Source organism: Dipodomys ordii, unplaced genomic scaffold (assembly GCF_000151885.1).
Source record: "Dipodomys ordii isolate 6190 unplaced genomic scaffold, Dord_2.0 Scaffold22, whole genome shotgun sequence".
Lineage (NCBI taxonomy): Eukaryota > Metazoa > Chordata > Mammalia > Rodentia > Heteromyidae > Dipodomys > Dipodomys ordii.
Window position 1 is genome coordinate 3,517,951 of NW_012267238.1, and position 25,307 is coordinate 3,543,257.

Consider the following 25,307-nt stretch of genomic DNA (forward strand, 5'->3'; position numbering starts at 1 on the left):
GCCTGAACTCTGGGCCTGGGCGCTGTCCCTCAGCTCTTCAGCTCAAGGCTAGCGCTCTACCACTTGAGCCACAGCGCCACTTCCGGCTTTTTTCTTTTTCTTATGTGGCGCTGAGGAATCGAACCCAGAGCCTGTGCATGCAAGGCAAGCACTCTACCACTGAGCCACCTTCCCAGCGCCTGGCTTTGGCTTTGTCAGGAGATTGTGATGAAAACTCAGTTGAAAACTCAGCTGTTTATCACACACAAGTATTGGGAAGCATAGGCTAGGAGAAGAAGTTTGCAACATTATTTCAAGAGAATAAGAGCATTTCATTCATTACAACATTGTTTTGTCTTTTGGACAGATAACATGCCTGGACATTTCCAGTGGAGGAAGCCTTGGTGTGTCTTCTAGTTCTGATGGGAGCATGAAGATCTGGCAGGCTTCAAATGGAGAACTCAGAGTAAAGGACTTGGATACACTTTTAGAAGCTGATTCAGGAAGGGTGGTCTGAGAAACTTTGGATTAAGTGGTGGAAAAGAGTCGTTCATAGTAAACATATAGAATCATTGCATTTTGATCTCCATTCTCCCATTTGGTTATCACAGAACCATTCTCATGCTTAGTGACTTACTAGGGATTGATTGTCTTCAGTGGGTGGGCCTATTTCTTCTATGATCGCTCACTGTTACACAGTAGCTGCTGGCTTATTAGACTGGATATATAGCTAAGCCTGCAGCCTACACAGAGGGTTTTGTGAATAGTGAAAGAGTCTCCAAGCCTTCAAAGTTTCTAATCCTTAAAAATAGACCTAAGGGTGGCTGTGGAAATCATGGTATTTAGTGCTACAACATCTTAGTTCAGCCCCGTAAAAGGAAGTCAACAGTCCTTAGAACAATATTCATAGACAAATGAAATAAAGTAGGCCTTTGGCCAACCTTTTCTAAAATCCAGCATGTGGGTATAGCATGTAGGTATTTCATAGAAGCAACCAAAGAGATGGGAGGTGAGAGAATATCAGGGATGAACAAGAAAACTAGCATGGAATTTTCTTTTGTTTTTCCAGAGAGTTTTGGAAGGACATGTGTTTGATGTGAATTGTTGCAGGTTTTTCCCATCAGGCATTGTGGTTCTGAGTGGGGGAATGGATGCTCAGCTGAAGATCTGGTCAGCCGAAGATGCTAGCTGTGTGGTGACCTTCAAAGGTCACAAAGGAGGTATGATCCCCATAGACATGTGACTGAAAGGTAGAAACAGAAGTTAGTTATCACAAATGTACAAGTTATGTGTGTATTTAGATGAGCTGATATTTCCCAATGACTAGAAATTCTTTGCTAGTCAGTCTTATTACTGCTGTCTAGAACTTAATTGTCTTATACAGATGTTTTCAACAATTGACAAGGGAAAAAAGATCCTTCCAGATTGTCCATGTATGTGCTGAGAGGAAAAAAAAAAAAGAAGGGAGAGAAGGAGAAGCTTATATTTTCTTCTTGTGGGTCTTTTGATGACTATAAAAGCTGGTAGTGAATGGCTAGATCACCAGACATCAGAAATAGAAATCTTGACATCGACTGTTCATTACCATGAGTTTAAATAACAGTTTATATATATATATATTTTTTTTTTTAATTTTTTATTTTTTATTTTGCCAGTCATGGTGCCTGAACTCTGGGCCTGGGCACTGTCCCTCAGCTCTTCAGCTCAAGTTTAGTGCTCTACCACTTGAGCCACAGCACCACTTCCAACTTTTTCTGCTTATGTGGTGCTTAGGAATCGAACCCAGGGCCTCATGCATGCAAGGCAAGCACTCTACCACTGAGCCACCTTCCCAGCCCCTACAGTTTATATTTTTAAAATGTTAGATAATCAAATAATCTCAGATTGTAGAGACAGACTTGAGAATATCTTCCCCTTGTAACTGACTAGTTGGTGTGTGTGTGTGTGTGTGTGTGTGTGTGTGTGTGTGTAATTTAGAGATATTCTGGCCTTAATTAGAATATTAAGAAAGTGATAAATATGCTATTTCCAGGAAATGTGAATAGTGTCCTCAAATAGTTCCCTATCTTGAATCTTTCCATAGGAACCATAATAATATAATTTTCTGTACCACTATAATCCTGATTACTGTGATTCTGATTTTTGCTCTGTCTTGGAGAAGAATGGGCCATCCTAACCCCGAGGCTACTTATTAAAATAACTGGATAGAAAGATTCAGTACTTAATAGGCATCAGCCTACATCTGACTTCATGTCACATTTCTCCTACATCGTGTCATTTTTGCTCAAGCTAAGTTAAAAAAAAAACAACAACTTTTTTTCAGCTTCTTGAGTAGCTACGATTACAGTACCACTCACTTGGGAATGAATTGTGTGTGCCCGCTACGTACGATATTTATACCTGTCTTTGCATTGTAAACCTGACTACATGAGAAACTTGTAAGCAGAGATCAAGTTTTCAGTTTCAATATTTTATTTTAATGGTGGGCCAAATTACATACTCTAATAACATACATATTAACCTTTTAGAATTTGAATGGTTTGTTTCTGTGATTAAAAGTAAACATATACACTGAGAGGGAATAGAGACATTTGGAGTCTTTCTCCCACGACTGAAGAACTGATAGGTCTAAGGGATCAGAGACACCCTTAAGAGTTTGGGAGCCACAGTGATCCAGAGCTTCTGAATTCACCCCACTCTGAATGTGGGATCAAGGAAAACTTTTCAGTGGAACAAGCATGACTTCATGATGACCTTAACAAGATATTCCTTCAGTTTCTGCACACCTTTGGGTCACTACAGCTACTGAGCGTGGCCACCATGAGACTGCTCAGTCTCCTAACATTCTTCAAGTCTCCCTAAGAATACATAAGCCATCCTCAACTTAGAGTGAATAACAGAAAGTTTGTTAATTTGTTTAAAGTTTTATTCCTGCCAGGCGCCAGTGACTCAGGCCTGTAATCCTGGCTATGCAGAAGGCTGAAATCTGAGGATCATGATTCAAAGCCAGCCCGGGCAGGAAAGTCCATGAGACTCATCTCAAATAAACCACTCAGAAAACCGGAAGTGGCACTGTGGTCAAGTGGTAGAGCACTAGCTTTGAGCTGAAGAGCTGAGGGACAGCGCCCAAACCCAGAGTTCAAGCCCCAACAACAACAACAAAAAGTTTGATTCATATACTCGTTCCATTCTCTTTGTTTTTGTGTGAAAGTTTTGGGGTTGGGGGAGGGATTTCTACAGTCTCATAGCCTTGTTTATTTTCCTTTAGAAAAAGGTTTGTATTTAGATTGAATAAAAATGATGACACCTTGTAGGAAAAATGATATGAGGTCAGATGCAGGCTGATGCCTATTAGGTGTTGAATCTATATTCAGTGACTTCAGTTAATAGCCTCAGGGCTAGGATAACCCATTGCCACAAGATAGAGCAAAAATCTGAATCCGTTTCTGAGCAACATGTGTCACTGTGATGACTTCCAAATAATTCCCAAGGGCTTTGTGAGGCTCTTTATTTTTTAATTAATCTCTTCAGTTTCTAGATTTTGAAGTATTAGCCAAAGCCACAAACAGTAAGAAAATACAGAATAAATAGTTATATATCTTTACATGTATCATTTTCAATGTTTTCACATGTGGTAACAACATACGCAAAAGGTAGTGTTGACAGCAACTCAGTCCCTTACTGCCTTGCATATGGATGACATAGGACAACTGAACTGAATAATGTAGTCTGGTGCGTACTAAAGAAAACTACTATAAAATGAGCAAAGTATCTCTGTGTAGGTCTAAAGTAGCTCATTTGTGAAGAGTCTTTTTGGTTTGCTTAATCAAGTCTCTGGCTTTCTTTTGTCTCTAGTATATGAAAACATTATAATGAGAGAGGCAGCATAATAGGTATGGTATCTGGGATAGAAGACAGGCAAATCTTATTTGAATCTTAACTCTACCACTTAGAAAGTACAACCTGGAAAATTCCTTAACTTTTCTGAGCTTTCACTTTCTCATTTCAACTGGAGATAGTTGTGTTAAATGAAATAGTTCATATGAAAGATTTAGCATAATCCTTGACATTAACAGTATATAATAAATGTTATTTTTATTTGTCAAATATAAAATTAAGCCAGGCACTGGTGGCTTATGCCTATAATCCTAGCTACTCAGGAAAGTAAGATCTGAGGATTGTGGTTTGAAGTCAGCCTGGGCAGGAAAATCCCTGAGACTCTTATCTCCAATTAACCACCAGAAAACCAGAAGTGGTACTGTGGCTCAGAGATGTAGAGCCACTGTGAAAAAAGTCTCAGGGACAGTGCCCAAGCCCTGAATTCAAGCCCTAGAACCACCACCAACAACAATAAGAAGCTTTAATCTCTGCTGGGAAAGTGAGCCTATAATATTTTAACATATTTGTCAATGTGAAAAGCAGAAACCCTAGGTTTCCTTGACACAGGCCGAAATTTTCTTAATAGAGACTCAGAAACACAACAAATCAAAGAAAGGTTGGACAAGTGGAATTGCATGAAATTGCAGAGGTTCTGCATGGCAAAGGACATAGCTAGCAAGATCAATAGAAAGCCCACGGATTGGGAGAAGATCTTCACTAGCCATACAACAGACAAGGGTCTCATATCTAAAATATACCTGGAACTCAAAAAATTAAATCCCCAACAACAAATCTTCAAAGAAACAACTGCCCAATGAGAAACAACTCTGAAGAGGAAAGAAGGATGGCCAATAGACACATGAAGAAATGCTCAACCTCTCTAGCCATAAAAGAAATGCAAATCAAAACAATATTGTGATACCACCTCACCCCAGTTAGAATGGCTATAATCAAGAACTCTAGTAACAACAGATGCTGGAGGGGATGTGGCCAGAAGGAAACCTTACTGCATTGTCCGTGGGAGTGTAAACTTGTTCAACCACTTTGGAAAGTAGTATGGAGGTTCCTCAAAAGACTCCACATAGAGCTCCCCTATGACCCAGCAAAACTAGATATTTTAATAGCATAAGCTTGTTAAAATATTGTATGTATGTATGTATATATATATATATATATATACATACATACACACATATGAAACTTGCTGTTTCTTACAGATACAGTAATTTTATCTAATATTTTTTGTAATATTTATGAATTGTATCTAATATTCTTATTTCCTATACAAGTTTAAAATGCTTATATGTGGGGCTGGGAAGGTGGCTCGGTGGTAGAGTGCTTGCCTTGCATGCATAAGGCCCTCGGTTCGATTCCTCAGCACCACATAAGCAGAAAAAGCTGGAAGTGGTGCTATGGCTTAAGTGGTTAGAGCTCTAGCCTTGAGCTGAAGAGCTGAGGGACAGGGCCCAGGCCCAGAGTTTAGGCCCCATGACCAACCAAAAAAAAAAAAAAAAAGCTTATATGTGATTCAGTTGAATCTTTTCTTGAAGGAAAATGCTTTTTTTGCCTTGGTTTATATGTTGAAGACTTGTGTCTGGCTGGATGCATGAAGCTTTTCCCCAGCTTTCAGTAGGTCACAGCTGTGCTGTTTCTCTTACAAAGGCATTATGGCAGTTACTACTTTCAAATTTCTTTCTAAGCAATTCCTCAGAGAACCCCATTCCTCTAGGGCTCCTTTTTCTTTTATTGCCGTCTGTGAAGAGACTCACACTGGATGCCATTATTTTGTGAGTGACAATTTTATTAGCAAGAAGGTGACAATTTTCCACTCTACTTTTAAAGGAAAGGGAATCTTTCTAAACGGCTGCTCTTTGCTGAGTATTGCTTGAAAATTGTACAGTTAATACTATTCACAGTTCCCTAGTCACAACTGTAGCATCCTTGCCTGAGTATATGCATTTCGGAATGTTTTCATAGAAAGCTAGTATCACTTCCATGGCATTTAGTAACATAGTAACATCTTAAAATAAGGATGGGAACTTGCTGATGAAAACAGACCAGATATTTTACTCTGTGTGTGTGTGTATGTGAGAGTGTGCGTGCACTCGTGCATGTGTGTATGCGCACACTAACTCTGAAGCTTGAACTCAGGACCTTAGCTTTTTCCCTTGAGGGTGATGCTTTATGACTTGAACCACAGTTTTATTTCTAGCTTTTTGGTGCTTAATTGGAGATAAGAATCTCACATACATTCCTGCCCTGCTGGTTTCAAGCTGCAATCCTCAGTTATCAACCTCCTGAGTAACTAGGATTATAGTGCCAGGTGAAAGATGGATTTTAAACTTAAAATGTTTTTTGACCAGTTAAAAAATATCTTGTAAGTAAGAAATACATCAGAGCACAATGGCTTATATTTGTAATATCAGCTACTTGTAAGAATAGCAGTTTGAGCCGGGCGCTGGTGGCTCACGCTTGTAATCCTAGCTACTCAGGAGGCTGAGATCTGAGGATCGCGGTTCAAAGCCAGCCCGGGCAGGAGAGACCGTGAGACTCCTATCTCCAATAAACCACCAGAAAACCGGAAGTGGCACTGTAGCTCAAGTGGTAGAGCGCTTACCTTGAGCTGAAGAGCTGAGGGACAACGCCCAGGCCCAGAGTTCAAGCCCCACGACCAAAAAAAAAAAGAATAGCAGTTTGAGGTCAGCCCAGGCAAAAAGTTAGTGCAATCTCTCCCAATTAATAAATGAGCAGTGGTATCATGTGCTTTTGATCCCAGCCAAATAGAGTGTCAGCATCTTCACCTTCTAATACGTATATTTTTTAGAATGTCTAGTCTAGAAAGTCCTTTAACCAGTAGATATAGAACGGGAAGGACTTTTCTAATCACAGTTGTCAAGTATATGTATACATGTGTATATATTATAAACAATATATTATATATTTCAACATAAATTAATATATTAATATAAAATATATGATACATTATAATATAGATAATAAATATATAATATAGTATATAGCATATACAATATAATAAATATATATATATAGGATTTAGTGTTATTTTAAGTTGTATTTATTTAGAAAGTTACATTGTAGTCATTACATCTTATTGAGTTACCTTTAACCATATTTTCTCAAACAGACTCTAAATTGGATTGTTTTTCAAAAAAAGTCCCCAAGATGGAAAAAGAGTAGAGAAGATGGAGCTGTATAGACAACTCAATCTCTTTGTAAATATGTATTTCAAAGTGAAATTTCCAGTAAGAGTCTAGAAGTTTGTGGTTAATCATATTGAATTGTCAACCATATGTAGATTGAGTTGCTGTAGAGTTTTGTCAAGGTCTTTATATCTGGTCATTTCATCTTAAAGGAATGGGAGCAAGGCAAAAATGACTAATTAGCTTAGAGACCTTTGGCCAATTATCCATAAGTACTCAATCTGCAAGTATTTGTTGAGCACTGATTGTCGTGGGGCTTGAACTCTGGGCCTGGGTGCTATCCCTCAGCACTTCAGCTCAAGGATAGTGCTCTCCCACTTGAGCCACAGTGCCACTTCTAATTTTCTGGTGGTTAATTTGAGGTGAGTCTCATGGACTTTCCTGCCTGGGCTGGCTTTGAACTGGGATCTTCAGAACTCAGCCTCCTGAGTAGCTAGGATTAGATAGAGGTGTGAGCCACTAGCACTGGCTAGCTTTTTTTTGTTTTGTTTTGTTTTAAAGACAGGATATTGCTATGTAGCTCACTCACACTGGCCTAAAGATGGCTATGTAATCCAAATTGGCCTTAAACTCACAATCCGACTGCCTCAGCTTCCTGAGTGCTAGTGCATCACCATGCCTGGCTAAAATAAAATTAAAACTTGTTCTCTTGGATTACCACAGACTGTTCCACCTTTCTATTCTATCAACTATTTGTCACACTATACCACTGTATGTTTTTATGTCCATGAGTATCTCTGCTTTTTTATGCTGTGTATTCCTAAGACTAGAGACCATACAGATGTCAGAAATGGGAAACATGAACATTTTGGATATTATTGGTCTTATTTAATCTTTGTCAGGCAATATATTGTTGAGGGCTGGTTTGAGGACTGAGTGAATATGTATATCTGGCTTCCTAATGGGCCTCCCCTGACTCTTTGTTGGCAAAGTGGAACACTGACTCATGCTGCTTCATTGCAGACAGGTGAGATGGAAGGTCAGCTTCCTTTGTCCTGCTGACCCTTCCTAGAGAAAGTGGAACATCAACTTCAACTTGCACCACCCCATTGCTTTCTGGTGCAGTGTATAAGCTCAGTCCTGCTGACTGAGCATGGCAGGGGTTGGGGGAAGCAGTGTGTTGCTTTCTACTATATCTTCTAGCACTGAGTAGAGGTTCGGCTTGCTGTTCCATTCTTCTGACAGTACTTGGCTTTAGCTCTATCAACCCCACTGGGTAGGGAGCTGAAGTGCTGCTGCTTACTTCCATGGGTTAGGGTAGAATATGGCATTGTTTATCCTGCTGCAAGGGGGTCTGGGGAGGTGTTGGGGAAGATACAAGCTTTTGTGTTTACATTTGACTAGATTTTTCCAAGAAAGTATTCTGTTGTTGGCTACATGTTTGTTTGGTTGGTTTTCCTTTTGGTTAGGGCCAACAGATTTTTTCTTGGAGTCTTTAAAAATCTGTACCTGTTAACAGTTCTAGCCTATATTCTTCTGCAGTGTCCTGGGCTGTCTGAGAGCTACTTGGGGAAGTCCAGGAAGCTCATTTACTTCCAGTCTTGAGGTCCCCATGGAGCTTGACTTTTCACATCTTTCAGAATTGTCTTAGGTCTGTTTAGAAGATGGAGGAGTGAGGATGGCCTGCGTCAGCCAGAACAGGAGGTTACTTTCTATTTTTATGATGAGGAGACTAGCCAGGCTTAGTGATGTCCTCCTGTAGCCTCATCCCTTGGTAGGCTGAGGCAGGAAGACATCAGATTTGAGGCCAGCCTGGGATACATAGCAGGACCCCGTCTACAAACAAGGGCCGAGGAGGCTAACATTTTAAAGCAGTTCTCAGTGTAAGCAGCAAGGTGTTTTGTTTTTTTTAAGACAGTGACTTGCAAACTGAATTCTTAAGATGTTGACTTAATTTTTCTGTTAAAAAGGGTTTGGGCCAAGTGCTGGTGGCTCAAGGCTGTATTTCTAGCTACTTAAGAGGTAGAGATTGAGAAGATCATGGTTCTAGTCCAGCTCCGGAAAAAGTTCACAAGACCTCATCTCAGAAAAAAAAAAAAAAAAAAGCTGGGCATGATAATACATGCCTGTCATCCCAGCCATGACAGGAAGTATAAATAGGATCATGGACCAGGAGCATGCCTGGAAAACAATAACAACAACAACAAAAACAAGACTCTCTCAAAAAATAACCAGATGAAAAGCCTGGTTTAACTAGAACACCTGCCTAGCAAGCATGAAGCCGTGAGTTCAAACCCCATTACTGCCAAAGGGAAAACAAATGGGGGGGGAGGGACGGGGGTTAATCCAAAAATAAGAATTGAAAACCACTGGTCTTAGGACACTCCAGTGAGTTTTAAATCCAGAGGTTGATTTTATGTGTCTTTCAGCTAGTCTTTGAACCATTGAGAGGCAGGGATTCTATTTGGTTTTTCTAGCACTCACAAATGCTCAGCATGGCCAGGCGCTGGTGGCTCACGCTTGTAATCTTGGCTACTCAGGAGGCTGAGATCTGAGGAGCGAGGTTCAAAGCCAGCCTGGGCAGGAAAGGTCATGAGACTCTTATCTCCAATAAACCACTCAGAAAACTCGAAGTGGCGCTGTGGCTCAAGTGGTAGAGCACTCACCTTGAGTTAAAGAGCTGAGGGACAGAGTTCAAGCCCTCGGACTGACAAAAACAAAAAAGAAATGCTCAGCATGTTGTGCATGCTAATACATAGTACATGTTTATAAAAAGATTTGAGTTGTTTACACAGCTTCATCTTCTTTACTCTTTCTTTATCTTGGGAACTTTTTTTTTAGTCTGAGATTCGTATTTGGTATCTGATGCTTTTGTTTTTGGGTTGGTGCTCTTCCACCTGAGCCATGCCTCCAACTCTGACTTTTTTTTCTTTTGACAGGCATCTTAGATACTGCCATTGTTGATCGAGGGAGGAATGTGGTGTCTGGTTCTCGAGATGGAACAGCACGACTTTGGGATTGTGGGCGTTCAGCCTGCTTGGGAGTCATTGCAGACTGTGGTTCTTCCATTAATGGAGTGGCTGTGGGGGCTGCTGACAACTCCATAAACCTTGGCTCCCCTGAGCAGATGCCCAGTAAGTTACCAATTCCTTAAGTTTTTCCCTTATTTTTTTTTTTTTTTTGTTTTTTGGTCTTGGGGCCTGAACTCTGGGCCTGGGCACTGTCCCTGAGCTCTTCAGCTCAAGGCTAGCGCTCTACCACTTGAGCCACTGCGTGCTGAGGAATCAAACCCAGGGCTTCATGCATGCAAGGCAAGCACTCTTCCACTGAGCCACCTTCCCAGTCCAAGTTTTTCCCTTCTTTCCCCCATCCTTTCCTGCCCTGTAACTAGTATTTCTATTTTTCACCATAGAATTACCATTTATTCATATGCCTATTTTTTTTTTTTTTTTTGTCGGTCGTGGGGCTTGAACTCTGGGCCTGGGCGCTGTCCCTCAGCTCTTCAGCTCAAAGCGAGCGCTCTACCACTTGAGCTACAGTGCCACTTCCGGTTTTCTGGTGGTTTATTGGAGATAGGAGTCTCACAGTCTCTCCTGCCCGGGCTGGCTTTGAACCACGATCCTCAGATCTCAGCCTCCTGAGTAGCTAGGATTACAGGCGTGAGCCACCAGCGCCCGGCTCATATGCCTATTATGTTTCTGTCATTTTGAAGTTCACAAAGGAAATTTATGTGATACTATGTTTGAGTTAGTATGATATAACTGAGTAGATAAAACTAAAAGCCAGGTGCCAGTGGCTCATGCCTGTAATCCTAGCTACTCAGAAGGCTGAAATCTAAAGATTGTGGTTCACAGCCAGCTTGGGTAGTACAGTCCATGAGATTCTTATCTCCAATTAACCACTAAAAAGCCAGAAGTGAAGCTGTGGCTCTAGTGGTAGAGTACTGGCCTTGAGCACAAAAATTCAGAGATAGCATCCATACCCTGAGTTCGAGTCCCAGGACTGGCACATAAAAGAAAAAAGAAATCTGTGTGTTTTGACAACTTTATATTATTGGACAATAGTGCCTCAATGAGAAATAGTGCATAAATTCTGAAAAATTAATCGGTGAATCACAACCATTGAGTACTGTGTATTAACAGTCATCAGTGACTGCTGTAGGGTACTGCAGCTTGTAGCCTGGCTGTCATTAACATGACTTACCTGTCCTGCAGGTGATCGGGAAGTTGGAACAGAGTCAAAAATGCTGCTGGTGGCCCGGGAAGATAAGAAGCTTCAGTGCTTGGGACTGCAGAGCAGGCAGCCGGCAAGTGATTCTTATAAGAGCTTTGAAGTCTGAGGACACTAGGTTGTCGGCAAGCTGCTTTAGACACATTTACTTACTCCCTGGGTTCACTTTCCTAAGGAGGCTGCATGGGTGAGGGGAAGTGTAAAGTAGTAGTGAAGAGCTTCAGATTTGGGGCCATATCTAATCAAGGCTCTGCCATTGAACAAGTGACTTAACCTTTCTAAGCCTGTTTCCTCATCACTATACTGGATGTAATAGGTGTTACCTCTTAGGATTATGGGATGATGAAATGCTTTATTGCCTTGTAAGGTTTTTAGGTCACTCTCCTCTTAGGATCTTAGTGTGCTATGTGTAAAGTGATGAGGTTATGTGGATCTTCCTTATAGGTCTTCTGTACTACCTCTGAGGTAATTTGAAGAAATACTTAGGAAGGGGCTCATACATTCAGGGCTCTCAATCAATTGATGAATAGTATGTATTTGAATAGAACTGGGTGGATTTTCTTCTCTCATCCTCTGAGGTTTTGCTAGACAGATTGTGCTCCTAAACTGTCTTCTCTGAGATTAGATTTTCCTTTTTTTTATTTTTTTGTCAGTTGTGGGACTTGAACTCAGTGCCTAGGCACGGTCCCTGAGTTCTTTTTCTCAAGGCTATTGCTGTACCACTTTGAGCCACAGGTCCACTTCCAGCTTTTGAGTGGTTAACTGGAAAATAAGCATCTCACAAGGACTTTTCTGCCCAGGCTAGCTTCAAGCTGTGATCCTCAGATCTCTGCCTCCTAAGTAGCTAGTATTATAGGCATGAGCCTCTGGTGCCTGCCTGGCTTGTATCTTTTTTTTTTTTTGGTCAGTCATGGGACTTGAACTCTGGGCCTGAGTGCTGTCCCTCACCTCTTCAGCTAGTGCTCTACCACTTGAGCTACAGCGCCACTTCCGGTTTTCTGGTGGTTTATTGGAGCTAAGAGTTTCATGGACTTTCTTGCCCGGGATTGGCTTTGAACCGGGATCCTCAGATCTCAGCCTCCTGAGTAGCTAGGATTACAGGCATGAGCCACTGGCACCGGGTGGCTTGTTTCCTTTAGTTTTTGTTTTTTCTTTATTATGTGAAGAGAAAATGATTAGCTTCAGCTAACAGTATGGAATAAGTGAAAACAAAAATAATTTAGTGCAAAGCTCATAGAACTCATAACTGTTATAGACCAGGATAGATAATTTGTCCTATGAAAGTTAGAATGTGTTTGTAACTTTAACTAAGCTTCACTATCCCACAATATTGTGAAATTTGGGAAATTATGTAACCACTTAATCACAATAAAAAAATTGAGAAAAAAATAATTTAGTTTTTTAGATACATGGAAAGGAATTGTGATTGTTTAAATTGCCACTTTAAAAAGTTTAAGCATGTTTCTTCACCTGCAGAGTACCCCCCCCCCGCCTTTAAAAGGTTGCTAGTAGTGACATTTTTTTTTTTTTTTTTGGTCCGGTTGTGGGGCCTGAACTCTGGGCCTGGGGGCTGTCCCTCAGCTCTTCAGCTCAAGGTTAGCGCTCTATCACTTGAGCCACAGTGCCACTTCCGGCTTTTTTCTTTTTGCTTATGTGGTGCTGAGGAATCGAACCCAGGGCCTCAGGCATGCAAGGCAAGCGCCCTACCACTGAGCCAACTTCCCAGCCCTAGTAGTGACATTTTACAAAACGTAACTGTTCTGTTGGAATTGTATTTCTCAAATGTAGAGTGGTAATGTGAATGGTATAGAGAAGGCTGCATGTGGTTGCTCACAGCTATAATCCTAGCTACTTTGGAGCAGATTTAGGAGGATTGTGGTCCAAAGCTGGTCCTGGCAAATTTCATAAGATTCTAAAGAATAAATCAAAAGGATGAGGGATGAGGCTTAAGTGGTAGAACATCTTATCTTCCTGGCAAGCATGAAGTGCTGAGTTTAAACATGAGTACTGCCAAAGAGAAAGTGGGGGGCTGGGGGGTGGGGGGATTAGTGAGAGCACTGAGGGGTGGGAGTGTGAAGACTGCTCAGAGTGCAATGTGAAATAAATTGCTTCAGCCCTTAGCCAAGCTTCTGGTCGGCTATTGGTGAGAGTTTTGTTTACTAGTCACGAGTGCTTAAAGTGGGGAGGAAGAAAACCTGCCTAAAAATAGTAGAAATTTCCTCCTTTTTGCTTCATGTTTATACCTGGAAACAAATGCATCTTTTTTTTTCTTTTTTCTTGCCGGCCATGAGGCCTGAACTCTGGGCCTGGGTGCTGTCCCTCAGCTCTTCAGCTCAAGGCTAGCGCTCTACCACTGGAGCCACAGCGCCACTTCCGGCTTTTTCTGTTTATGTGGTGCTGAGGAATCGAACCCAGGGCCTCATGCTTGCAAGGCATGCACTCTACCAGCCCCAACAAATGCATCTTTAAACAGCATTTTTGTCTTCTGCTTGTTCCCAGGTGTTCCTCTTTGTTGGCTCAGATGCCTTCAACTGTTGTACTTTTCTCTCTGGTTTCCTGCTGTTGGCAGGGACACAAGATGGAAATATTTACCAGCTGGATGTGAGAAGTCCACGGTGAGTCACCATTCATTTGCATCCTGTGGGTCATCTGCTGAGTGGAATTTTATATTGCCTTTAACATTGATTTACTTTAGCATATAGATGACTTTTGTATTAAAGGCACATTTTGGGCTGGGAATGTGGCTTAGTGGTAGAATGCTTGCCTAGCATGCATGAAGCCTGGGTTTGATTCTTCAGTACTACATATACAGAAAAGGCCAGAAGTGGCACTGTTGCTCAAGTGGTAGAGTACTAGCCTTGATCCAAAAGAAGCTCAAGCCCAGGACTGGCAAAAAAAAAAAAGGTGCATTTTTCCATTGATAAGGTTTTCTTATATGAGTTATCTTTATTATTCTTTTTTAAATTTTTTTTGGTTGGTTGTGGAGCTTGAACTCTGGGCCTGGGCACTGTCCCTGAGCTCTTCAGCTCAAAGCTAATGTTCTACTACTTGAGCCACAGCACCCACCTCTCACTTTTTCTGTTTATGTGGTACTGAGGAATCGAACCCAGGTCTCATGCATGCAAAGCAAGCACTCTACCACTGAGCCACCTTCTTAGCCCCAATCTTTATTATTCTTATTCCTGGAACATATTGAAAGGTAACTTGATTCCTACTGTCATGGTTGTCCATATGTAATGATTGCTTTGCAAATAAAACAATATTAACTAATATGTCTTTAAAATGATTGTTTAACTTTTAAGGAATTCAGTCATTTTCTCTAAGTTATTAGACTAAAATTAAATGATTGTTTTAATAATACTGAGGATTGAATCCAAGACCTCATACATGCTGGGCAAGCACTCTGCCACTTAGGCAATTCCCCCAGCTGAATGATCTTTTCTTTTTCTTGGAGTTTTGAACTCAGGACCAACCTTGAGCTTGCCAGGAAGGTGCTCTACTGCCAAGTCCAGACTTCAGCCCTTTTTGCACTGGTTATTTTGAGATAGGGGTCTCACTTCCTGCCCCCAACATATACCTGACCACGATCTGACTGCATTCCCCACAAAACAAGAATAATGGTTGTGTGCCACCATATCCAGCTATTGGTTGAGAAACAGTCCAGATTTTTTTTTTTTGCCTAAGTTAGCCTTCAGCCCTCATCCTTCTTATTACAACCTCCCAATTATCTAGGATTATAGATGTGAGCCTCCAGCACGCATTTTCAATTCAAGTAAGCTGGCCTATTTCCTACTTAGTTTTCTTTTTTGCCATTCTTGGAGCTTGAACTTTGGGCCTGAGTGCTATCTCTGAGCTTTTTTGCTCAAGGCTAATGCTCTACTACTTCAGCCACAGCTCCAGTTACAGCTTTTTGTAGTTAATTGAAGATAAGAATCTCATGGAGTTTCCTGCTCAGGCTGTCTTTGAACTGTGATTCTCAGATCCCAGGCTCTTGTATAGCTAGGATAACAGGCATGAGCCTCTGGTGCCCAGTTCCTATTTAGTTTTGATCATTACTTAGCTGACACAGGCCTTATCATGATCTTATAGCTCAAAGAGAATCACATACCTCTCTTGCAAGATTTAACAGATTCTATGAGTCTGTCCCTACCTTCTTATATTTCCTTCCTAATACTAAATTCCAACTAACACTTATTGAATGGCTTCTGTGGACACCATTTTTATCTTTTGTTTTAATATTTCATAACTAGTCTTAATTCTGTCTTTAGGTAAAAAAGGTTAATATATTATTAACAATGTTATCTTCAATCCATGTCATATTCCCCTAAAAACTTAAGATTTTAGTGGTAACTTAGTTCATGTTTAGAGACACATTTAGATTCACTCCAGGGTGGTTTTAAATTACTTTAATTTCAGTTAAGAATCTTGCCAGGAAATAAATCATATGTAGAGTTTTAATCTCTGTCTACATTTGTTCTGTTTCCTTTTATGTGGTTAGTACTATATGCTAAATACATAGTCAAGCACTGCTTTCAATGAAAAGTAAAACATCCTTTTTATTCTGTTAGGGCTCCAGTGCAGATCATTCACAGATCAGGAGCTCCAGTTCTGTCCTTGCAGAGTTTCAGAGATGGATTCATTGCTTCCCAAGGTAAATCCAGGGACCAAGTGAAAGTTCCATCTTGTTCACTTAAATTAACATAGTTTTATGATTTATGGTACTGAGTATTGAACCTAGAACCTTGTTCATTCTGAGCAGGGGCTCTACCACTGAGCCACATCACAACCCTCTTTTAATTTTTTAAATTTTGAGACAGAGTCTCACTTACTTGCCCAGGAAACATACTATCTTCTTGCTCAGGCTCCTGAGTAACTGAGGTTACAGTCATAACATACATGGATGGCTGCTAAACATAGGGAATTTTTTTTCTTTTTTTCCTTTTGTTTTTGCTACTGGGCCAGGGTCTTTTTTGCTTGTAGCAAGTACTCTTACCACTTGAGCAATGGATCCAGCCCAACTTTTTGCTGATTAGTTAGAAACAGAGTCTTTTGAACTTTTATGCATAGGTTGATTTCAAACCTCAATCTTCCAGGTCTCAGCCTCTTGAGTAGCTCTAGCTACTACTACAGGTGTGAGCCACCAGTGTCCAGCTTTGTAGCATAACATGTTCTTGATCATATAAATATAATAAAAAATTATCTAAAAGACTGGAAGAGCTGGGAGCCAGTGGCTCAAACCTATAATCTTTTTTTTTTTTTTTATGGTAGTGGGACTTGAACTCTGGGCCTGGGCTCTGTCTCCGAGCTCTTCAGCTCAAGGCGAGCACTTTACCACTTGAGCCACAGCACCACTCCCAGTTTTCTGGTGGTTACTTGGAGATAAGAGTCTCACAGATGTTCCTGCCTAGGCTGACTTTGAACCGTGATCCTCAGATCTTAGCCTCCTGAGTAGCTAGGATTACAGGCGTGAGCCACCAGTGCCTGGCGTATGAGACTCTTATCTCTAATAAACTACCAAAAATCTGGAAGTGGTAGAACATTAGCCTTGAGCAAAAAAATGCTCAGGCCCTGAGTTCAAGCTCCAGAACTGGCAAATGCACACCCCCACACACACACACAAAGATTTGAAAAATGTATCAAACAGTAGTAGAGGTAAATTATGGGTGATTTATTATCTATTTTCTTTTTTTAGTGTTTTTTTAATAATGTGCTATTTTTATATTAACTACAAAAATAACTTTATTAGTGTTTATAGCCTATACCAAGTTTCATTTTTTCCATGCACTTCTAAGAAATGTAATATTAGGTATATTTTATTTTTTCCCTGTGGTTCTGGGGATTGAAGCCATATCTTGTATGCCAGGCAAATACTCCTCTACTGAGCTACATCCCAGCTCAAAATTAGACCAAAACCAACGAAACAAACAAACAAAAAACAAAAGAGCCAAGTGCTGGTGGCTCACGCCTGTAATCCTAGCTACTCAGGAGGCTGAGATCTGAGGATCGCGGTTCAAAGCCAGCCTGGGCAGGAAAGTCTGTGAGACTCTTATCTCCAATTAACCACCATAAAACCAGGAGTGGCGCTGTGGTAGAGCACTCACCTTAAGCTGAAGAGCTGAGGGACAGCTCCCAGGCCCAGAGTTCAAGCCACATGACCGACAAAAATAACAAACAAGCAAACAAACAAAAAACTAAAAGGTTAGCTAGATGTGTATTTTCTTGGTAAAACTTTCTTCTTTCTCCTAGTGTATATAGAACCAAGTTTATAACTTGAGGGAATAATTTGGTTGCAAATTAAAGAAAACATTTATGTAAGCAGTTCCTTATTTAAAAACACTGTCAAGGATGTTTGCAAATAGATATGTAAGCTTGCAGTTGCCTACTGTATTTGGCAGGTACTGCAAATCAAGAGAGCCCTTCTTTCCATTGACTTTGTACTTGATCTTCAAAGCCTCCTAACTCAGCATTATAAGTAGCTGCTATAGATTTTCATAGTTGGCCCATATAGTAAGATTTACTTGATATTTCACATTTTAGGACCATCTTCTTAGGCTAGTAACATACCTACATAAATAAAAATATTTAATCCCCCCTCCAAAGATTTAATTTTTTAAAGCCTATGTGATGCAACATTCTTAGTAGTAATCTGTCTTTCTGTATTTTAGGTGATGGAAGCTGTTTCATTATTCCGCAAGATTTGGACTACGTCATTGAGCTTACTGGGGCTGACTGTGACCCTGTGTACAAGGTACAGTCCTGATAGGACCTCAGGCCTTGGTGATTCTCACTTGGGATCTAGGCCTTTGAAGGGGTTTAATTGGGCTGCCTTATATTATTAGGGATGCTAAAATACTGCTTACTGTATAGTATAAGCAGTTTAATCAAAAACTTTATTTATTGATTTTTTACTTAACATCTTGGACCTTTTCCCAGGTAAATGTATATAGTGTTCTGTATTGTGTGTTAACTTAGCATTTCAATTTTATAAAAAAGAAAATGGGCTCAAAAAGATTGAGGAGGGCTGGGAATGTGGCTCAGTGGTAGAGTGCTTGCCTAGTATGCATGAAGCCCTGGGTTTGATTTCTCAGTACCACATAAATAGAAAAAGCTAGAAGTGGTGCTATGGCTCAAGTGGTAGAGTGCTAGCCTTGAGCAAAGGAGGCTCAGGGACAATGCCTAGGCCCTGAGTTCAAACCCAGGACTGGTTAAAAAAAAAATTGAGGAAATTGCTGCAACATGGTCACAAACTGAGTTAGACTAATTCCAGAATGCACACATAATGTTACTGTTCTTTGAGAAACTAATGAGATCCTCCTCAGGGAAAAAAAGGCGTATATTCATAACTTTGGGGTTTTTTTTGTTGATATTGTTGGTTGTGGGGCCTGAACTCTGGGCCTGGGCGCTGTCCCTCAGCTCTTCAGCTCAAGGCTAGCGCTCTACCACTTGAGCCACTTCCAGTTTTCTGGTGGTTAATTGGAGATAAGAGTCTCAAGGACTTTCCTGCCTGGAATGGCTTTGAACCATGATCCTCAGATCTCAGCCTCCTGAGTAGCTAGGATTACAAGTGTGAGCCATTGGCGCCCTGTAGAACTTCGTTTTAACATAAGTTTTATGAGGTTCAGGGGACCCTAGCTCATATGTGGACATTATGGACCCTTTACACTAAAGCATGCATAGCACTAATAGGCTTGCATACCACTTATGCCAGTTTGTTTCTCTATTCTCTAGTCATGAGTGCATCCTTGACCAAGCCCAGAAATGTTGTAAATACATATTGTAGATGTAATCTTCTTTTGCCTTTGGAGTCAATAAATTTCTTAGACTCCCTGGGACTATGAGGGCAAGGCTCCATCTCAAGATGAATGAATTCAGACTTCTTGTTTCAGGTAGCCACATGGGAGAAGCAGATCTACACATGTTGTCGAGATGGTCTTGTGCGACGCTATCAGCTTTCTGACCTCTGACCTTTTGATGGAGAAGTTCTAGTTGGTGAACAGTATCAACCATGAGCAGAAGCATCAGTCCTCCCCAAGTTCTGTGGCCCCCTAGTGTCTGTCTTCAGCACCCATAGGAAGTCACATCATGTGGGCTGCTCTAACACATGTGGAACTCTCATTGCTCTGAACGGAGTAGGACGCTCACGTGTGCTCACTGCCTCTGCCCCAGCTTCTTCTGTGTAAACTCACCGACAACAGGGCAAGGATCTGGAGACTTACAGTTTGTTCTTAAACTACTCGTATTAAATGTTTACAAGGAACAGAGGCCTGGTCTCTGGAAGAAATAAAGAAAATGTGTTTGTAGAAGCATGAATTTGGAAAACTTAATTACATTCTTTTACTCCCACAAAAAGCAAGTCCTTCCTCAGTGGTCCCTGTTGGCTGGCCCTAGAATAGGCTATTTGCAGTAACAGTGATACCCTGTAAACAGAAACCCAGTATGTGTGTGGGGGGATGTCTTAGATTGTTAGGACAACCAAAATCGAGACAGTCCCAGATAAACTGCAATAGTTGGTCAGCTTCTCCATAGATGAGGAAGTCCAGTCATAATCATTGTAAGTGGGGGGCTTATCAAAGTGGCGGGTTCTGAAACAGTGGTTATCAGTGTCATCCGGTTGTTAGAAATTTTGGGGCCTCATCCCATCAGAAAGTCTATGGGTCTTACCCAACACTGTGTATATGCCAACAAAACCCTTTGGGAGATTCCAATACATGCTCTAGGGCTGAGAATTGTGACCTACAGGAGGAGATGGTGAAGGGCACAATGCCACTTTGGCTTTTTTCTTTTTGCTTATGTGGTGCAGGGCCTCATGCATGCAAGGCAAGCGCTCTACCACTGAGCCACCTTCCCAGCCCCAGAGAAAGGGTTCTTGAAGGCAGGATGCAACACTTGGAAGTGCTGGGCCATACAGGCTAAGAGTGATTTACTCAAGGGAGGAAGGTTATTCCTTGGTTGGGGTATAGTAGAGCTGATAGTTTTGTTTGTTTCCTCATCCCCTCTCTTCCCTGTCTCTCTGTCACTCTTTTTTTCTTGTTCTAACCCTGGGGCTTGAACTCAGGGCTTGGGCACTGGTCCCTGAGCTTTTGTGCTCAAGGCTAGGGCTCTATCACTGGAGCTACAGCTCTACTCCCAGCTTTTTGGTGGTTAATTGGAGATAAAAGTCTCATGGACTTGCCTGCCCTTTCTAACCCTTTCCTGCCCAAGCTATAATCCTCAGATCTCAGCTTCCTGAATAGCTAGGGTTACAGGTGTGAGCCACTGGTCCCAGCTCTAATGTTTCCTTTTTTTTTTTTTTTTTGGCCAGTTCTGAGCTTGACAGGACATGGGTGCTGTCCCTCTTTGTGCTCAAGGCTAGTGATCTACCACTAGAGCCACAGCATCACTTCCGTTTTTTTTTTCCTGAGTCATTTATTGGAAATAGTCTCATGGACTCTCCTGCTGGCTTTGGCTTCAAACCATGATCCTCAGATCTCAGCCTCCTGAGTAACTAGGATTACAGGTGTGAGCCACCAGCACCCAGCCTATTGTTTTCTTTTAGAAACAAAATAATGCCAAGAAATTTTTACACCTGTTAAGGAATACTATATTTGTTTCTTACTAATCCAAAAGTGAAGTGAATTAATATTTGGCCATACTGATAGTTGATTTACACAAAGGGAAATCACTGAGTTAAAAAATATATAAATCCTTGGGCTGGGAAGGTGGCTCAGTAGTAGAGCACTTGCCTTGCATGCATGAGGCCCTGGGTTCGATTCCTCAGCACCACATAAGCAAAAAGAAAATAGCCGGAAGTGGTGCTGTGGCTCAAGTGGTAGAGCACTAGCCTTGAGTTGAAGAGCTGAGGGACAGTGCCCAGGCCCAGAGTTCAGGCCCCACGACCAAACTCCCCCCCCAAAAAAAATGTAAATCCAGGGCTGGGAAGGTGGCTCAATGGTAGAGTGCATGCCTTGCATGTATGAGGCCCTGGGTTTGATTCCTCAGCACCACATAAGCAGAAAAAGCCAGAAGTGGCACTGTGGCTCAAGTGGTAGAGTGCTAGCCTTGAGCTGAAGAGCTGAGGAACAGTGCCCAGGCCCAGAGTTCAGGCCCCACGACAGACAATAAATAAAAAAAATAAATGTAAATCCAAGTTTTCATTGCCAACTTTAAGATAAGAACTTAAACTTTAAAAACAAACAGGATGAGGGTGGATATGGCTGAGTGCACACAGCAAGAGACAGTCTAAGTTCACCCCAGGGTTCTTTCCTGTGTCACATTCTCAAGCCCTTTTTCATAGGTTTCCAGAGTTGGCATTCTGGTTGTGAAATATAGGGACCCCTTCACAGCTGCTCTGAACTCCTGGCCCAAGAGGAATAGAGGCTGGCTCATAGGTGCTGCATAGCTTTGTCTATTGTGAATGTAAGGATCCTTGTCAGCAAAGAGCACGCTTTTCCTTTAGGACTGAGGAATGCATTCTGGGTAAGAATGGACATTTGCAGCATCTCAGGCCAGTGAACGTCTGCACTGGGCCTTGTTTCTTGGTTTTGGATGCCCCCTTGTGATGCTGGCAGAGAAGTACTTCTGTGTCTAAATCCTAAAGGGCTCACAATGGCATCAGCAACCAAATTGCACATATAGTGTCACATACATACCACACAATAAATCAGGTTCATTTTTTAAAAATGTATCTCCTTGTGCATATATTTTATATTCCTTATTTCACCTTATTTATTTCTTGATGGTACTTGGGTTTGAACTGAAGGCTCATACTTGTTAAGCAAGTAGTCTACTTCCTGAGCCATGCCCCAAACCCAACTCTACTGAGAAGGCTGAGGATCCCAATATGAAGCCAGCCTTGGCAGGAAAGTCTGTAAGACTGATCTTCAATTCACCACCAAAAGGCTGGAAGTGGATCTGTGGCTCAAGCAGTAGAACAATAGCCTTGAGCAAAAAAGCTCAGGAACAGCAACCAGGCCCTGAGTTCAAGCCCCAGGATCAGCACCCTTGTCCCCCAACTAGGAATCTGAATAAAATAGGTACTTTAGTTACTAAGAAGTGTCAATATTGGTCATTTTTTATGACAAATGAGATGTTAATAGGGAAAATTAGGTGTTGTGTATATAGAAACTGCTATCTTCACAATTTTTCTGAAAATGTAAAGCTATTCTAAAATGTAAAAAAAAAAAATTCAAGAGCTGAGTGCCTGTGGCTCTTACCTGTAATCCTACCTACTAGGAGGCTGAGATCTGAGAATTGTAGTTCAAAACCAGCCCAGGCAGGACAGTCCATGAGACACTTATCTTGAATTAACCACCAGAAAACTGGAAGTGACAGTGTGGCTCAAAGTGGTAGATAAGGGCTGGATAGGTGGCTCAGTGGTAGAGCACTTTGCCTTGCATGCATGAGGCCCTGGGTTCGATTCCTCAGCACCATATAAGCAAAAAGAAAAAAGCCGTAAGTGGCACTGTGGCTCAAGTGGTAGAGCGCTAGCCTTGAGCTGAAAAGCTGAGGGACAGCGCCCAGGCCCAGCATTCAGGCTCCACGACCAGACCCAAAAAAACAAAACAAAACAAAGTGGTAGACAGAGCACTAGCCTTGAGCGAAAAAGCTCAAGGACAGTGCCTAGGCCCTGAGTTCAAGCCCCAAAACCAACAAAATTAATAAAATTCAAAAAAATTCAAAAATCAACTAAAAACAATTGTGAAAAAAAATTTTTTTTTGTTGGTTATGGAGCTTGAACTCTGGGCCTGGGCACTGTCCCTCAGCTCTTCAGCTCTACTACTTGAGCCATAGCATCACTTCCGGTTTTCTGAGTGGTTTATTGGAGATAAGAGTCTGCTGGACTTTCCTGTCTGGGCTGGTTTTGAACCGTGATGCTTACATCTCAGCCTCTTGAGTAGCTAGGATTACAGGCATGAGCCACCAGTGCCCAGCAAAAATTTTTAAAAGTGGCTGCTGTACATCTTAAAAATAAAACAAAATGGGGCCTTGTGACTCTCCCGTTTTCAGTTGATTGACCTTTAACAGAGTCATACAACTAGCTTCAGTTTTCCCTGTCATTTTATTCCTCTTAACTGAGAGTCCAGAAAGGGGTTCACTTAAGGACTACACCTCCCAGAGTGCCCCTGGGTGGTTGTCAGGGGCAACCAAGGAATGCAGACTAACAGCTTTGCTGGAGCCTGAGGACTGCCTCTACTACTTGCTGCCAGACAGCCATGGGTCAGGATTACTACTCTGTGCTCCAGATCACTCGAAATGCAGAAGATGCTCAGATCAAGCAGGCGTAAGTTTGGTGGGAGCCAGTCCTTGGGGCTGTGCTAAGGTAGCCTCACCCTCATCCTTTCCAACCCAACCTTTCCTGCACAGCTCGGGGCAGGCAAGGTGAACTGTGCTCCTTCTCTTGCTTCTTGCTTACTTAATTCTGTCTTTGGGCTGAGATTCAGATATCTTAGTTTCTCACTCAGTTCCTTGCACTTTATGCTCTATGCCCTGTTGCTTCTCATAGGTGCCGGCATTTTCCCAGCAAAAGAATGAGGACAAATGAGCCATTTGAATGGTATCCTGAGTTGTTTGTTTACAGCACTGGTGATTAAACTCAGGACCTTCTGCTTTCTAGATAGGGACTTTGTCAGTTGAATCAAGTCTCTGGTTCTATCCTGAGTCCTGTGGAGAGCAACAGGATTGTGAACAAGGGAAGGTTCTGACCAGATGGATGAGTTAAAAATCCATTCTGGCCATCATATGGGCTTGATCATTTTCTAAACTCTATCTCTGAAATCCTCCATCAAGTCTCAGAACTTTAAAGGTCCAGCCCTAAGAAAGTCTAGGACAGGAGTCAGCACACTTCTAAAAAGATTCTTGTTTGAGTTTTTTCTTTGAAAAAGAAATCAAAGAATATTTATTGAGTGCCAGCCATTTGTGTTTGGTACAGAGAAAGCTAAAGACACAACTAACTCAAATAGATACCTCCCCTGTCCTGAAGCAGCTTCATTTTGTTGGTAAATACAGAGGTTAAGTCACCGCAACCCTAATGAATGTTGCAAAAGGGAAAGTACATGGTGCCTAGAAGCTTCTATTGGAAAAGTACATGGTGTCTGGAAGGGAAACCTTTAAGGAGGCTGTTCTGGTAATTAAGTGCAAAGATGGGGCTTGAAGGAGAACTGTGGCTTTTCAGTAGAATGGAAGGAGAGGAGAGAGTAAACTTGGCAATCAAAGGTCATTGGAAGAAGAAAAGGAAGAAAGACTTAGTTGAGGTTGGGTAGTATATTAGCTGTACTTCTCAAATGCATAGGGGATGCTCTGAGAACCTTCTGTCACAAACTCATTCAGTCCTCCTTATGTTTTTGTTTGTTTGTTTGTTTGTTGTCGGTCGTGGGGTTTGAACTCTGGGCCTGGGCGCTGTCCCTCAGCTCTTCAGCTCAAGGCTAGCGCTCTACCACTTGAGTCACAGCGCCACTTCCCCAGTCCTCCTTATGATCCTGAGAGACTGACACCATTGTCATCCCATCAGCATGCACCAGTAAAAGGCAGACTGTAGTCTGACACTATCATGGGCTTGTCCCTGGGCCAGGTCCTGCAAGAGTCTTAGTGGGGCAAGCGGAGAGAGATTACCATGTGACTTGGAGAAACAAAACACAAATTCACGAAACAGTTTTAGACGGCATATGATGTAGATCTGCTGATCAAGGCATCACATTGGCTAATGAGACTTTTCAAGGCACAGTTTTCCTGGAAGAGCTGAGGCCTGAATCTCTGACCTGCTAGTTGTGTGACATGGAGAAATTATTTAACCTCTGTGAGCCTCAGTTTCTCATCTTTTAAAAAAGGAGGAGGAGGGCTGGGAAGGTGGCTCAGTGGTAGAGCGCTTGCCTTGCATGCATGAGACCCTGAGTTCAATTCCCAGCACCACATAAGCAAAAAGAAAAAAAACTGGAAGTGGCACTGTGGCAAGCTAGCCTTGAGCTGAAGAGCTGAGGGACAGCACCCAGGCCCAGACCGGACCCCTACCCCCCCAAAAAAAGTACTTTGTTAAAGTCTCATCTTAAATTTGGGCTGGGAAGGTGGCTAAGTGGTAGAGCGCTT

At 41.8% G+C, this 25,307-nt stretch overlaps 2 protein-coding genes across 2 annotated transcripts in view; both read left to right on the top strand.

Annotated features, from left to right (window-relative positions):
* Paaf1 (proteasomal ATPase-associated factor 1) overlaps positions 1 to 19,541 on the top strand; it is a 24,445-nt gene extending 4,904 nt beyond the window's left edge. Inside the window, exons 2-9 of the mRNA XM_013014127.1 lie at positions 347 to 445; positions 1,049 to 1,199; positions 9,959 to 10,153; positions 11,234 to 11,325; positions 13,749 to 13,864; positions 15,818 to 15,900; positions 17,915 to 17,997; positions 19,136 to 19,541. Of these exons, the coding sequence (XP_012869581.1) occupies positions 410 to 445; positions 1,049 to 1,199; positions 9,959 to 10,153; positions 11,234 to 11,325; positions 13,749 to 13,864; positions 15,818 to 15,900; positions 17,915 to 17,997; positions 19,136 to 19,213 (834 nt within the window). The 5' untranslated portion in view covers positions 347 to 409 and the 3' untranslated portion in view covers positions 19,214 to 19,541. The remainder of the gene's footprint in view (positions 1 to 346; positions 446 to 1,048; positions 1,200 to 9,958; positions 10,154 to 11,233; positions 11,326 to 13,748; positions 13,865 to 15,817; positions 15,901 to 17,914; positions 17,998 to 19,135) is intronic.
* A 3,886-nt stretch (positions 19,542 to 23,427) lies between these two features.
* Dnajb13 (DnaJ (Hsp40) homolog, subfamily B, member 13) overlaps positions 23,428 to 25,307 on the top strand; it is a 16,537-nt gene continuing 14,657 nt past the window's right edge. The window contains exon 1 of the mRNA XM_013013963.1: positions 23,428 to 23,508. Within this exon, the coding sequence (XP_012869417.1) occupies positions 23,441 to 23,508 (68 nt within the window). The 5' untranslated portion in view covers positions 23,428 to 23,440. The remainder of the gene's footprint in view (positions 23,509 to 25,307) is intronic.